The sequence below is a fragment of the Fusarium coffeatum genome (genome assembly GCF_003316985.1).
Source record: "Fusarium coffeatum strain FIESC_28 chromosome Unknown BRIP53273_contig_134, whole genome shotgun sequence".
NCBI classification, from domain to species: domain Eukaryota; kingdom Fungi; phylum Ascomycota; class Sordariomycetes; order Hypocreales; family Nectriaceae; genus Fusarium; species Fusarium coffeatum.
Window position 1 is genome coordinate 72,466 of NW_022157927.1, and position 14,371 is coordinate 86,836.

General features: G+C 47.8%; 6 protein-coding genes across 6 annotated transcripts; 3 read left to right on the plus strand and 3 right to left on the minus strand.

Moving 5' to 3' along the window:
• Positions 1-1,371: 1,371 nt before the first annotated feature.
• On the minus strand, positions 1,372-3,714 carry FIESC28_06206 (uncharacterized protein; the record flags this gene model as incomplete). Its single annotated transcript, XM_031160350.1, has 2 exons — positions 1,372-3,463; positions 3,509-3,714. 2 exons carry the CDS (start codon positions 3,712-3,714, stop codon positions 1,372-1,374), a joined length of 2,298 nt encoding a protein of 765 aa, XP_031015596.1.
• A 1,138-nt stretch (positions 3,715-4,852) lies between these two features.
• Positions 4,853-5,941, minus strand: FIESC28_06207 (uncharacterized protein; the record flags this gene model as incomplete). Its single annotated transcript, XM_031160351.1, has 1 exon — positions 4,853-5,941. The coding sequence occupies one exon, from the start codon at positions 5,939-5,941 to the stop codon at positions 4,853-4,855; it is 1,089 nt and encodes a 362-aa protein (XP_031015597.1).
• A 1,267-nt stretch (positions 5,942-7,208) lies between these two features.
• Positions 7,209-8,173, plus strand: FIESC28_06208 (uncharacterized protein; the record flags this gene model as incomplete). The annotated part of the gene is made up of 2 exons (XM_031160352.1): positions 7,209-7,326; positions 7,377-8,173. The coding sequence occupies 2 exons, from the start codon at positions 7,209-7,211 to the stop codon at positions 8,171-8,173; spliced, it is 915 nt and encodes a 304-aa protein (XP_031015598.1).
• A 523-nt stretch (positions 8,174-8,696) lies between these two features.
• Positions 8,697-10,742, minus strand: FIESC28_06209 (uncharacterized protein; the record flags this gene model as incomplete). Its single annotated transcript, XM_031160353.1, has 1 exon — positions 8,697-10,742. The coding sequence occupies one exon, from the start codon at positions 10,740-10,742 to the stop codon at positions 8,697-8,699; it is 2,046 nt and encodes a 681-aa protein (XP_031015599.1).
• A 678-nt stretch (positions 10,743-11,420) lies between these two features.
• On the plus strand, positions 11,421-12,251 carry FIESC28_06210 (uncharacterized protein; the record flags this gene model as incomplete). Its single annotated transcript, XM_031160354.1, has 1 exon — positions 11,421-12,251. One exon carries the CDS (start codon positions 11,421-11,423, stop codon positions 12,249-12,251), a length of 831 nt encoding a protein of 276 aa, XP_031015600.1.
• Positions 12,252-12,539: 288 nt separating this feature from the next.
• Positions 12,540-14,293, plus strand: FIESC28_06211 (uncharacterized protein; the record flags this gene model as incomplete). The annotated part of the gene is made up of 2 exons (XM_031160355.1): positions 12,540-13,464; positions 13,512-14,293. 2 exons carry the CDS (start codon positions 12,540-12,542, stop codon positions 14,291-14,293), a joined length of 1,707 nt encoding a protein of 568 aa, XP_031015601.1.
• Between the last annotated feature and the right edge of the window lie 78 nt (positions 14,294-14,371).

The following is a 14,371-nucleotide window of genomic DNA, read 5'->3' on the forward strand; positions in this document are numbered from 1 at the left end:
TCGGGTCGAAGAGAGAATGACCGGCTGTAGGATTATATATTACACCTGTCTCTCGATATGTTGTAACTACCCCTTGCCAAACCAAGTTAATACACTCGCTGTGGGACCCTGAGGCGTTCTTCTCGCTTACATTAGACCAATATGTGCTAGGTGGGAACGCAAGCCATGTTCGGCGACTCCGAGTTCAAATAAGCAGCTGAATATGATGACTACTATACCAACACAAGAGAATTTGTTATTAGGGAGATGGATGAGCCTAGGCGAAAGCGGTATGGGTGAGAGTTTATATGTAGCTCTGCAGTGAAAACCTGAACTTATCCATAAGAGCATGATTTCAACGGCTAATTGGCTCACGGTTCTAGGCTGAACAGCTACATAGTAAGTCCATGAGCAGGTGGCCATTCAATTTTGAAAACCGTCTGAAATTAAAATAGATTGTGTTCGATCTTATCCCGGCTACTTGTCTTTCTCCTTCTTCTTTGCCTCGCCAACATCGCAGAGACAGTCCGGAATCGACTTTTTCTCGACACTTGACTTCGTAGCCCTTCCCTTGGCGCACATTCTAAAATTCTGTCCGTCGCGCTTTTCAGTGTCGCAGTTGGTACAAATATAATGGTTTCACTGCTATCTAAGAATGAACAACACGTTGCGATGGCGAATCCGTTCAGTGTACCAGTCTACACTGAGTCATTTATTTGTCCTTCTTCTTCTTCTTCTTCTTCTTCTTCTTCTTCTCCTTACAAGCATCGCACAGTTCTTTTCTGAAGACCTTCTGTTCCACCCGCCCATTCTTACACGCGCCCCATTCGTTGGCGTCTCTACCCTTCTCGCACATTGTGAAATCTCGACGCCTTTCTATCTCCTCATCGCAATCGATGCACCTGTATGATTCGTTAAGCTCGGTACACATGACTGGCTATACAAGTTGATGGCAGCGGGCTTTGGTGTCGTTTGGAAGGGTAGTAAGTTGGACACAGACTACTATTTATAGTTACTGTGTGAAGATCGTGAATCAGAAACGATTGCCTCCATGGTGGTGCAAGAACGGCCGTCCAAATGAGGTTCACATGCAACCAAACGAGGATTCATCTTGAGTATGACAGTGACAAGATACGAAGTATCTCGACGTCATTCTTTGAGCAGAGGTTTTGTCAAAGGAGTTCATGTGACTTTCCTTACGGTTCCTTTTGCAAAAGTATTTCTGGTTATGGAGGAGCAGGCACAAGTGAATTCTGGTATCATAACTAAGAAAACGTTATAAGTTCAAGACGTCAGCTCGGCAAAGTCATAGCTTAGTAGCGGGCATGCAGCCACATATTCAATTTGCTATACTAACTGCGGCACATTGCGTCTCGAGAGTTACCAGGAAAATCACTCATTGCCATGATACTCAGGCCACTTATCCAAAATAACCTTCTCACCCGTAACCTTGATCTTAATCTCCGCCTGAGTAGGCTCATCAAGCATCAAAGTATAAGTTCCCGGATAAACAACCAAATCACCGTTCTTCTCACGTCGAGCAATGTTATCCATCGTCCACTCCAACTTGACCTCCTTGGTCGCCTTGGGCTTGATGTCGTGCGAACGAGTATACGCGGCCAGGGTCTTGAGAGGGTAAGGCTTGGGCCCGACCTTGCTCTTGATGAAGACCAGAGAGACAAAGTCGGATGTTATCTTGCCTGTGTTCTTGACGCTGACTTGTACAGGTGGGAGAGCACATGTATCTTTGTATGTGGCGTCGCAGTCCTTGAGAACCTTCTGGATGTTCATCTCTAGGTTCTTGGATGCGAATTTGGCTTTGAAGGTGGTGTAGTGCTTTCCGAATCCGAAGGGGAGGACAGCGTCTTTGTACCATCGGTATGTTCGTCCAGGACTCTTCTCTGTAGGTCGAAGCTCCATCTCAAACATACCGACTTTCTTGACATATTTGCTAGGGTATTGCGTAAGTGGGAGACGACCAGCTGGGGCACTGCGACCGGTGATGAGATCAATGACTGCTGTTCCACCTTCTTGCGAAGGAAAATTGACCCAAAGGATACTGTTCACAGCCTTGTTCTTTAACAAAGGAGTATCATCGACCTGATCACCAAGTTGAACGACAACCAAAGGCTTGCCAAGCTTGGACAGCTTCTTGAGAAGATCCAGTTGAGTCTTGGGCCAGTCAAGATCCGTTCGGTCCAATGTTTCACCAGCAGCCTTATCATCAAGACCACCCAGATAGACGATGTAATCAGACTTCTTAGCAGCCTCGAGAGCATTGGTAGTCCAGTTATCAGGCACAGAGCTGTTTTGAAGAGTAGGACCCCAAGCGACATTGGCGTTGAGTCCCAGCTTCTTAGCCGCATAAGCAGGAGTGCGAATGTAGGGCGCAGGACCGCTATATCCACCCTGAAGCTTCTTCTCGTCATCAGCCCAGAAACCGATCAGCGCTACACTCTCATCTTTCTTGACCTTGAGAGGAAGAGTGCCATCGTTCTTGAGCAGGACCGCGCCGCGTACTGCAGACTTGAGCGCAAGAGATTGGGCATGCTTTGTGTTGACGTCGTCAAAGTCGAGAGAAGCATACTCTGCTTTATCGCCGTCGAAGAAACCAGTATGAACAAGACCTTCGAATAGACGCTGAAGAGAACGGTCCATGACCTTTTCAGTCAAAAGACCTTGTTCGTACGAGTCGGAGATGTCCTTGGTAGTCTCATACTCACAGCTAGAGTCTTGACCATTCTCGAAGGCGACTTTGGCAGCTTGAGCTCCAGTTTTGGTGTAATTATGATGCTGCCAAATGTCCTGCATAGCACCGCAATCACTGGTGATCCAATTGTTGGTATGTGTCCAGTTCCAATGCTGTCTGAGGAGAGTCTCCTGCAAATATGAGTTCGCGCAGGCAGGGATTCCATTGACAGCATTGTAGGCACACATAATACTTCCAACCTTGGAATCTCTGGTACACTCCTGGAAAGGACGGACATAATACTCTGCCAAGTCCTGAGGCGTGATCTTGGCATCGAAATCATGTCTCGTCTTGCCTCCCCAATCTTCAAAGTCATTACCAGCGTAATGCTTGCAAGTAGCAACGATACGTCGCTGCTTCTTATCACCTTCAAGACCACGAACCATGGCTCTCGCATAGCGACTAACGTGCAGGGCATCTTCACCTGGCGTTTCAGAACCACGACCCCAGCGAGGATCTTTGAAGGGGTTGACGTTGGGGGTCCAGTAGTCTAGACCGCCGCCGTAGCCGCCGTTGTTCCAAGCGCGAGCTTCAATACCGATGACTTCACCGATGTCATGAATCAGGGCGTCGTCGAAGGAGGAGCCCATTAGAAGAGGCATGGGGAAGGAAGTGGCGGCATCATAGGGTGGTTCGTCTGCGAATTCGGACCCTGGAGCGCCGGCGACGCCGTGCAGGGCTTCGTTCCACCAGTTGTATCTCGGAAGACCTATTCTTGGGGCACCGGTCGCGTTGCTGCTTGGTTAGTATATGGTTAATAACAGTGCTTGGGTAGCTTACCTGACAAGATTGTCGACTTTCTCTCGCGGGGTGAAGGCTGCGATTAGCGCTGCAGCTCTCTCAGCTGGGGAGAGTGAAGTATCACAGATGCCATTGGATTTGAGAGGTTCCTTGGTGCAGTCAGGCTGTTGGTAAGGCGCAGCAGCCAATGCGACGCCATTGAGAAGCGTGAGTGCGCTAGCAGCGACCTGAAGCTTGGACAGCATCATCACCAATTCCTTGAAGAATGCCGTTATCTTGATCAATTCCTTTTGTTTCACTCACGTCTCTTTATACTTTCTTGCCCTGGCATCATCACCATCGTCATCGCCTGTTGTTGTGGGGTAAGTAATCACGCATTAAGGTTCTTATAGCCGAACAAATAGCAGACAAGCTACACTGCTTCGATCCTGTTCTTTGCAGGCGGAACGACATTTCAATGTAACGATCTTCATGTTGGTGTCGCGATTGGGATACTTTAATTGAAGCGGTGCGGGGATGCGATGATCTTTGCGGGCAGAGTAGTGGTTGGTGTACAAATAGGCTGAATAGGTACAGTGCCTGAGCAACTACACGAACAACCAACACCTATATGACCATTGTTATATAGCAACAGGATTTATGTCAGGAACATATTGGAACATTGGAGTCCTGGGGATTGCCTTTTGTCAAATAGGTGTTTTCTTTCTTGGTAGTCTATTCAGACCATCCAATTGCTTTGAGAAGTTGAACCAGGTAATCAATCGACCTTTAAGACAAATGAGAACTTGAACAACCCAGTCTCATTTCATCCATTACCACAAACAGCATGAATATGAAGCTGACTGTAAGGCTCGAACGGGTGAAGCGAGGTTTACTATTTCCGGGCGGGCTCTCGGGACTTTTGTGCGGCATCCACAACGGTTTCCCCGCAGAATCGGCAGATCACTCGTTCTTATTCATTTTAGCCGATTCGGTTCAATACAACCTGAACACAACGGTCACCAAGAAATGTTTACCGGGTGAATGCTCTTACAATCTCATATCTACGTCACTTTGGTAGAAGCTAGTGGTGTGGGATCTCACTGATGCTACCGCATTGTCTCGGCTGGACTTTACACATGTCACAAAGTTGCATGGAAGTGTTTATGTTTTTATACTTTCTTTTGTTATTTTATATGTTTTCTAATACTCATTCTGTCAACAGCAAAGTTGTAGTCCAGCTACAATATTGTCCCCCGTTCCGAGAGTCTAGTCCGGCTAAAAGCTCTCATCCAAACTCTACATTTTAGAGTACAAATGCATCATAACAATCTGTTGATAACTTACCTCTAGTAGTCGTCGTAGCCGTCCTTCCTTACACAATCCTCACACAGAACTAATGATTTAGTAATCATACCCATAAGGGTCGGGGTTGTATGCAGGAGGAGCTTGAGCTCGAGCTGGACCTTGACCAGCGGCTCCTGGCTGAGCAACCATTCCAGGAGGAGGATTGAATCCAGCAGGCATTGGGTATCCCTCATCATCGATGATCCGTCCATCAGCGCGAATAGTGTACATTCCAGGCGGGGGTAACTCCACACTACCTGGTGGTCCCTGAGCACGACCAGTGTATGTGTCAAGCATTCTCTGAACATCAGGTCGCGCCTGCGGTGGAGCAGCTTGAGGTCCGGGTCGACCCATACCAGCAGGTGGTGCTTGAGCAGGCATGCCGAAAGCTCCAGGCTGAGCATAACCACCAGGTTGGCCATGACCGAGGCGACGACCTGGGTTTTGCATTGGGTTAGCGTTGGGAACACGACCATGACCGCCTGGGGGACCGGCTTGACGCATTTGACCGTGGTTGTGATTGGGCTGACGGTGGCGGTTGTTGGGATGGTTCATGCAATCAGGCTCGTGTTCATCGTCACCGTCACTGCCAAAAAGATCACTATCGTAATCGTCATCATCGTCATCTTCGTGATGGTGGTGGTAATGACCGTGAGCGTGACCATGTCCATGGCCATGATGAGCATGGCCACGATGGGATTGACCATGATGGGGTCGGCCCTGGGGAGCGAGAGCTTGGGGAAGCATACCCGGAGGAACCATAGCCTGAAGCCTAGCTTGAAAACCAGGAGCTTGACCTTGACCATGAGCGCGGTGATGACCGTGACGACCCTCCCGATGGCGGTTTCGTCGACTTTCTCGTCGCTCAGGACGTCCAGCGCCAGGCTGTCGCTGATGAGCATTGGCACCATGGGGTCCATTAGGAGCCGGAATGGCACCCTGTGACATGAGTTGCTGTTCTTCAGGGTGGTAGAAGAACTCAGCTTGACCTCCGTTGCACTGTGCACAGCGGAACTCGAAAGACTCAATGTCGACCATGGTTTCGCCGGTGGCAGGATCATAGCGCCAGTTCGCGGGATCGTTGCGGGCCGGGTTGTCGATTGTGGCTCTGCAGCCGAGGCAGGTGTAGGTGATAATGCGAGGCATTTTGACAGATTGGGTTTGGTGAGCTGTAGGTTGTGAGGGTAAGTTTCGTTTGATGTTGGTGAGAGAAGAGATGTGAACCGTAGATGATGATGTAAAAGTGGAAGTGTACCGAATGGTAGTGGATGAGAAGAGTTGAACCTTGAGCGGAGAGGGTGAAGACTATATATCATGGAAGAACAATAACCGGGAAAGAACGTGGTGAAGCTCTCAGAATACCTGGCTAGCTCGAATGAATGAGTGAACTGAATTTTAGTTTGTACATTCTTTGGTGACATGCTGTTCATTGACGGGTGATAAAGATCTACTCCCGTCAAAGTTCGCTCTTTGTTTGCCAATAAAAAAATGGTTAATATAAAACACAAACGCTTTGTCCATCTTTCATTGACTTTCGTGGAGACTGTTCAAGGAATTTGTTGCCTTTGTACTGAAAATGGCAATCATACAAATTCGAACCTAATATGACCGACGCGATCAGGTGAGTAAAACATAGCAATTGAAAAACATTTGACAAAGTCATTCAAAGTTGACGCCAACTTAGTTCATCACTTCGGTCACTTTATTTTACGCCAAAAAATCCCACGAGAATCTCTCTAAATGAAAAAACCATATGAGCAAAATTTCCCAAAAGACAAAGACATAGGCGTTGAATCGCGATCGCCTACCCGGCATTCACCACGGTCAAAGCTCAAGCAAAGCCACGCCCAGTCGATCAGCTTGCTAAGATGATATTGTATCACTAATAAGGTGATTAGATTTGATAACAGAAAGATAACAAAGCTTAGCGCTAACAAAGGTCCTCCGTCGCCAAAAACTACTGGTACCTTGCGCGAACGTATCCACAGAGCATCAATGAGGCGTTGCCATTCCGTTGTTCCGAATCTTGCATCCAGCGTAAACAAAGCATTCCTCTTCATTTCCCCAGTCCTCAGAACTCCTGTTGTCGATCGTGGACAGGCGGCCGCCAGTAATGTCTTACTACTCACCCTTGCGCATTTCCTGAGACAAATATGTCACCTTGGCTGGAACATGTCCTCGGGAGTAGCCTTTTGTATGCTCATTGGTCACCGTCACTGAGACAAGTCGGCCATTTCGATCCTTGTGCAGATCATCGCGATGCAGCTGACCGAAATCTTGATTCAGGCCGGGACCTAGCACTTTTGTCTGAGACGGTCGCGATACGGACTCTCGATTGTCCCTTCCACGTATATAATGCAGCCGATTCACAACTAGATCCAAGATTGTCAACGATCATCCTCTCATCGTCAACATGAAGTTCTCCGGTATTGCAGCGCTCAGCACCTTGGTCTCTTTGGGCAGTGCCCAAGCTGGGCCCAATACCTTGGCTAGGTACAACCCAGCCAATCGAACAATGTCAGCCAACACAAGTACGTAGTGAGTCGAAAACTACCGGAAGAACCCCACTAACAAAGAGAAGCATACTGTCTTGTTCCTATTGACAAAAGCGTTGTCAAAGAGATCACCGGCTATGATCCCCTTGATATTGCCACGGACATCCTCCCTTCGTTCCCAGAAGGCAAACACCCCCTCATAGTTCAAGCGGGATATAACAATGATATCCGCATGACAGCCCTGAACCTCATTCCACTGCAGATCGCATCTCTCATGCAAGCCTCTTTGATCGTCCCTTATGTCGATGTTACGAAGGATGGCGAGACCCCAATTGGTGCTCCTGTGAACTACTACATCGGAGGCACCAATGACCGCGCCCTACAGGCTATTGTGCCCAGTATTGCATCTGGGGTATCACCCTTCGAAGGAACTACAATCTTTCCAGCCACATTTGACCCTGATACTTCCGCCGCAGAACCCCTCCCCGATGGCGAGTACAGCGTTCAAGTCAAACCCTTTCTCCTCCCAAACACCGTCTCAGGACCAGGCATCTACGCCGAAGCTTTCGACATGCTGTTTGAGTTGACGAACGACTCTCCATACACTCCCCACACATTCCATTCCCTTCTCAACATTCCCCAGCTTCTGAACAATGGAAAGTGTCAACGCAACACAGTCTATTTCAATGAATCATTCGCGGATCCTAAGATGGCTGTTGCTGAAATTACGCTGTACCATCAGATTCTAGCAACACCGCCTGAGGGTTTGGAGGGTGTTTATGAGGATGTTTATTGCTATACTGCTAATGGGCAGGTTGTTTCTAGTGTGGGGGAGACTTGTTCTGTCGCGGCTGCGAGAATGGATCCTGAGGCTAAGATCTGAGCAACAGGTGCTCAGCGGCCGACAGCCCGGATAATGAAGAGTTATTTCGTATGTCTGGAGCAAATCAGGTAGTTGAGAGAATAGAGACAAGTGAACCTACAGCGAAATAAATAGTGTTGGATATTGTAGCCTAACTGCGCTAATGCTAGAACGTCCAACACTGTTTGTTGTACTGTTTATTAACTAGTCCTATTCTCTCAATTACCTGGTTTCTTTTCGAGATATTATAACTTGCATAATGTAGTAAAATGGAAAAACACTATTGATGCTGAACCTCTTCACTCCCCTCTTCAATACTACCTGTGGTCTAAACATACCACTTACTAGCCAATACTCACAGCACATCCTGTTCTTAGGTATCCGTGATGTCGGCCGACGTAATTATGTTTCCTTTTATTCCCTTCTGAAGGCAGCAATTGTTGGGGTATATATGAAAGGGCAGATAACCTTTTTTTTAAGCATCAATGGACAAGAATTTGCTACATCAAGCTACTACGATAGATAGTACTATGATTTTCCATGTTCAGAGGATAAGAAAAGTTCCCCCTTCACCACTGGGATCAGTTTCCTCATAGTAATTCTCGAGTGACCATACGATGCCGATCAGCTGGAACGTTGGTCGGCCATCCAGCTCAGAGGGGGTATTGACGGGTCGTAGGAGTGCCCCGATCCTTCCACAAATTGAAACACCAGTAATCACGTCACCCATTCTAACATCCTCCGGTGCTATCCAGTGCTGCCTTTTGAATCTTCCGGAGGCCTCATCGCAGTATGCCACTATCAGTCGTTTCCTTCCTTCCTGCATCATTCTGGACACATCGTCAAGGAGATATGACAGCGCTTGTCGGCATTCTGCTGTAGGTGGAGGATTGTGTTGGTAATCTTTATCCAAGTGTTCCTTCCTTCGTATCTCTTCCCTGGTGTAATGATTGAAAGGGAATCCTTTTCCATCGATTGGGTATAGTATATTTGCGACGCGTGACGCCCATGGCCAGTACAGCCCCTCGAGCATTTCGATGAAGCTTTTCCTAGACCACCAGTCACGAGGCTTTGTGTCCACGCTATCCGAGAAAAATACATGTTTCGCATACCCAAAGAATTCAGTGCCGGCAATAAGAAAACATAAACGCTCGTTAACCTTTCTTTCCATACTTAGAGAGTCCAGGTCCCCCACATCTGATAGGTGTAAGATGGTTTCTTGATGGATCCAATCGGTCAGGTACTTCACCAGATGATCACTATCCCTGCTCCTTGGCCATTCCTCGCAAATTTTGACGGTCTCCAGAAAGGAACTGCCATAGATAAGTAGCCCATGATGGTTGCCATTTGAGTAGTAAATTGTCTGAGGACAAAGGTAATGGTCGCCTAAGAAGGCGAGAAGGGGTCTCCTGTCAATTGATTGAAAGGGTGGTACATTTCGTGACATAGCTGTCGGCGAATGGACTTTTCTGTCTCTTGCTGTTGTCCAGTTCGGAACCCATGAAGGCCATTTTGGGTTGGCTTCTGATAGGCGGCCAAATCCATCAATGTGTAAAAGAATTTGCAATAGCCGACCAGTAGAAATGCAGTGGCTAGCGAACATGCGAAATACCACATCTGTACTGAGTGCATAGTCTGGGATGGGAAGGTCTTGATTCGAGTTGTCAGGTTCAGACTCACTGTTGACATCCGGGGCAGCAGGGGCCACTGGATCCATTTTCTGTGCAAGGCCAAGTAGTGAATAGATTCTGTCCCTGTGGTCCGAGCATTGACTCATATGCAAGGTCCAGAGGAGAGATAAGAGGTCTTCTGGCTTTCGAAGCATTTCCAAAACATTGAGAGCATACAAAGCGCTATGGTCGTTCTGTATACCTTGAAGTTCCTCAGATCTTCTTTGGATGTGTTTCAGTCCTTCAGTGAACCAGTGCCAGGAGACTTTGCTATCGCCACATCTAAGTATGGCGTCTCTTGCCAAGAAGCCCTCCTGTAGAGTCCAACGTCGAGTAAACCAGGACTTCTGCAGAAGGCTGAGGAATGATTGGAAGTCGCGGTGTTGAAATGTTTCTTCAAAGGTCTGGAAAATTTCTTCTGTTGTTGGATCCTTGGCTTGACCAGGCAATGGCTCAAACTTTGCGACAAGGGTTCGAAGGAAGGCAAAGGACAATCGTGTAGTCGCCTCAGCGGGCCCAAGCCAGATATGAACTTTGTCCGCCATGTGATATATCTGACCCATCTGCTGGACCTGGATGCTCTTTTCTTGATTGTCTTTCTGATTCAAGCAAATGGCATCGACCCAGAGTCGTCTCTCTTCGCAAGTCTTTCGCAGATTGTGGAGCATTTCATCAACAACGGCAGAAATGTAGAGGTACGTTCCTTCGTGTTTGCAGTAGAGTGGAATGTCATGCGTGCCATTGCCCCAGACATAGGACACGGCATCGAAAGACTTATTGTCCGGATCACGTAGAAGTGTAAGACGATCCTTAGTGATGATATCGCATTCAAGAGCTGACGATTTGTTAGCTGCGGGATGTAAGATTAGAATTCTGATACCGGTGCTATAGGGCAGGGGTTGGTATTGGTAAGGCTGCATTTTGGGTTCGAAGTTGTTGAGTACCGTGAAGATGAGTGTTTTCTCAGATGCCCTGTAACAGATGGGATTAATGTAGATATTATTCTTGCTTTCCGAAAGGTGGAGAAGCTTAGGTGGCATTGCATCTACATTTCCTGCATGACTGCCTGAATTCCTGTGGGACTTTGTAACAAGGATGAGATCCCGCTATGGGTCCAAAGCCTGCTCCTATGGCCTGTGATGTTTATGTTTGTTTCAGTCTTTAACCGCGGTGTTGTTTCCTTGGAAGCAATGTCGAGATGCAAAGACTCAATGCTTTTCTTCACCCCAATGCAAGACAAGTCGAATATTGCGGGACACAGTCAATTAGTCTTTCATATCCCATATCCAAGCCGCCAATCATTCAGCAAACTAGCCGAGCGCACAGAGCTGAGTTAAGTCATCCTCGTGCCACATTTATTAACCTGTCCCAGGCTGAGAATGTAGCGAGATTTGGCATTATTTGATTTTGTCCTTCAGAAAGGTCGCACGCAATCTTGAAGTTGGTTAGAGATGTTGCCGATCAGATGTCACGTGCTCATAGGATTTGTCAAGGGCGTGATTGTCATCTTAAGAACAGCTGTATAAAGTCTCCCAGTCACCTTATTTGTTATTATGCTAGTCCATTGATCTCACAATCGTTTACTCAAGACTTTTATCATGACCATTTCACTATCACGATCCGAGGTTATTTCCTCTTTAGAAGCAATCCTCAGCGCTCAAAATTATGCACAGTGGGACAAGCTGGAATCTTTAATCCAGTCAACCGTCACAGTCAATGATAGGTCACTGCAACGAGACGAATTCATCGCACAATTGCGATCCGATGTCGACAACAATAATATCTCAGCAAAACTCGACAGTTATGTCGTAGACGTCGACGCGCAAGCCATGGCGGCCAGAGTCATCAAGACCCAATCTATCTCACAGACGGCATCTACCGTCCAGTATCATGAGATTCTGTTAGCATGGTTCCTCGACGGTCGACTCTCAGCTACCAAATCGCTGCAAGACAGCGATGCCCGACGTGCAAAAGAGCCGTCAGCGACCGAGACACCTGCGGATCTCTTAGAAAATGCGACCGAGACGACCATTAACCTCGGTTCAATTTATCGCGACTACATCAAAAGCATCAACGATAAAACAATGGAGGTCACTTTTAAGAAGTTCTGCAAACTCGTCGTTACGCACAATACTCAAGAGAAAACTATCGCGGAGTACATTTCCCTAATCCAAGAAAGTCAGGAAGCGATTCAGGGCCTGTACTTTGACATACAGGATCTGCTCGTCGACAAAGATTCAGGTCGGGTCGCTGCTAGACTTGAATTCACAGGTGTTCCGGTCAAGGCTTGGGCTGGCGTTGAGCCCAGTGGACAAAGTGTCAAGTTTCATGAGCATGTCATGTATTGGTTTGATGGTGGCAAAATTCACTGGGTTTGGTCAACTGTGGATCTGGATACCTATCGAGAACAATGTCAGTCTAAGAATTAAATAGTCATTAACTTACCACAAACCCGCATTGAATCATTGTTTACCGTATGGCAATCCGTATCGTCATGGCAAACTCGTATTCATTGTTGTTTGCCTTTTGGCTGCCTAAGCAAAGTTTCCTAGAGCAAATAGTGTACCAAGCGCCTGGGCTGTTGGCTGGTCGACGTCCCTATTTTTGCTTTTTTCGGAGGCGGGTCACGTTAAATTACAGTGAAAGCCGGAGACCCTGAACTTTCGCATTTCCCTTGCATTTTTCACATAATCATTCACTTTCCAAATAACTTCATTATGTCGTCTGCTTCCATTACGATCGATCCTAATGGAGACGTCGTGATCGTGTTGAGAGCTCCTCAGCACGAGGATGCGAACACTCCCAAAGCCGTTACGCCGCCTACCGTTGAGACAACAGTGGATACAACCGCTGAAGATCCCTCTGTAGCGCCTGAAAAGACGCCAACCAAATCGCCCGCCAAGACATCTTCGGAAACATCTACTGAGACGCCTACCGAGACGCCAATTCAGGCGACTACCGAGACGGCTACAGAGACTACTGCCAAGTCTGTCGAGGATGATGCCACCCAGAGTACTTCTCCAACACCTGCCGAGGCCCCTACAGAAACATCCACAGAGACATCAGCTGAGCCGTCTACATCGTCACCTACTGAGACGCCTGCAGAGACGCCCGCAGAGACACCTTCCCAAACGCCGTCTATCGGCACAAGATCTGAGTCTAATGAGACTACCCAGACTGTCACCCAAAATGCCCAAAACCAGCCTACTGAGAGACACTTCATCTGCTCAAAAAAGCACATCACATTCGCATCACGCCGCGCAGCAAGACAACTCACAGAAGACAAATGGACGTTGGACAAAGACTTCCCTCTGGAACCCTTGACTATCGTTCTCAAGATCATCCACGGCAAAACTCGCGACATTCCCGAGACTGTGACCTTGGATCTTCTGGCCGATATTGCTTCTATCGTGTATTACCTGGAATGCCACGATGCTCTTACCTTCTTCGGCAGAAACTGGCTTTCGCGTTACTCTACTATCAACCTTCTCTGCTTTATGGATAAGACGCTGGCTCAGCTTATCCATATTTCTTCTGTCTTCGAGAATGCCTCTCTTTTCGAGAATGTTACCAGGATCGCTATTAAGAGTAGTTCTCAAGTTGTGCCGACCTATAACCTACCAATACAGTCGGATATTCTGGGTAAGTTTATTCAATCCTCCCCCATCACCTGAAGCTAACCCGTACAGCTGCTATCGGAAGCAAAAGCTCGGCTCTCATCAAAATCCTTATTGACGGGCTTATCGACATCCAGTCAAAGCTACTGTGTCAAAAGCTTGGCTGTAGTTACGGCTGCAGATCTATGTTGTTGGGATCTTTGATGCAAGCGATGAACGCAGCCTCCATCTATCCACCACCCGCACCACCAAGCCCCTTCTTGATCCTTGGCAGTGTCATATTCTCGTTACGCTCAGCTCTCTCTCCCAAATACTTCAGTTCCGATACCGATGGACCGTCCTCTCAACATTCGGGCAAGTGGACTCTAACAATGTGGCCCGAGCAGAAGGTTCAGCCAACCGGGGAAAAGGCTCCAGCTTCCAATCTTTTTGGCACTACGCCGGCGACAGCGCCTGCAACAACATCGAACCTGTTTGGCCCAAAGGTTACAGTCGCCGCTACTCCGCCCGTAGAGTCTGCTAGTAACATTTTTGGTCCAAAGCCTACTGCCGCTGCTACTCCGTCTACAGGTTCTGCTAAAAACATGTTTGGCCGGCCTATCGCCGAAGCCAAGGGCAGCGGTACATCGAATATCTTTGGTCCAAAGTCTACACCCGCAACAAAGGTGAATGATAAGCCTGTTTCCCAACCAACAGGTACCGGGTTTTATGGTGACACGACTACTAGTGATCCAGATCAGCCGTGGGCCATTGTTCGACATCATTGCTGTTTGCAGGACTTTATGCATCCGCTGTTGGATGAAGTGGAGGCTAAGATTGCAGGGCTGAAGCTTGCGGACTTTGCGCGACCTTAGGGAATGGACTGGAAGTAGAAAGTCAATGAGTTGTATATTGGGAGCAGGGCTCCTATTCGATCGAGTTAGAGATGGAAC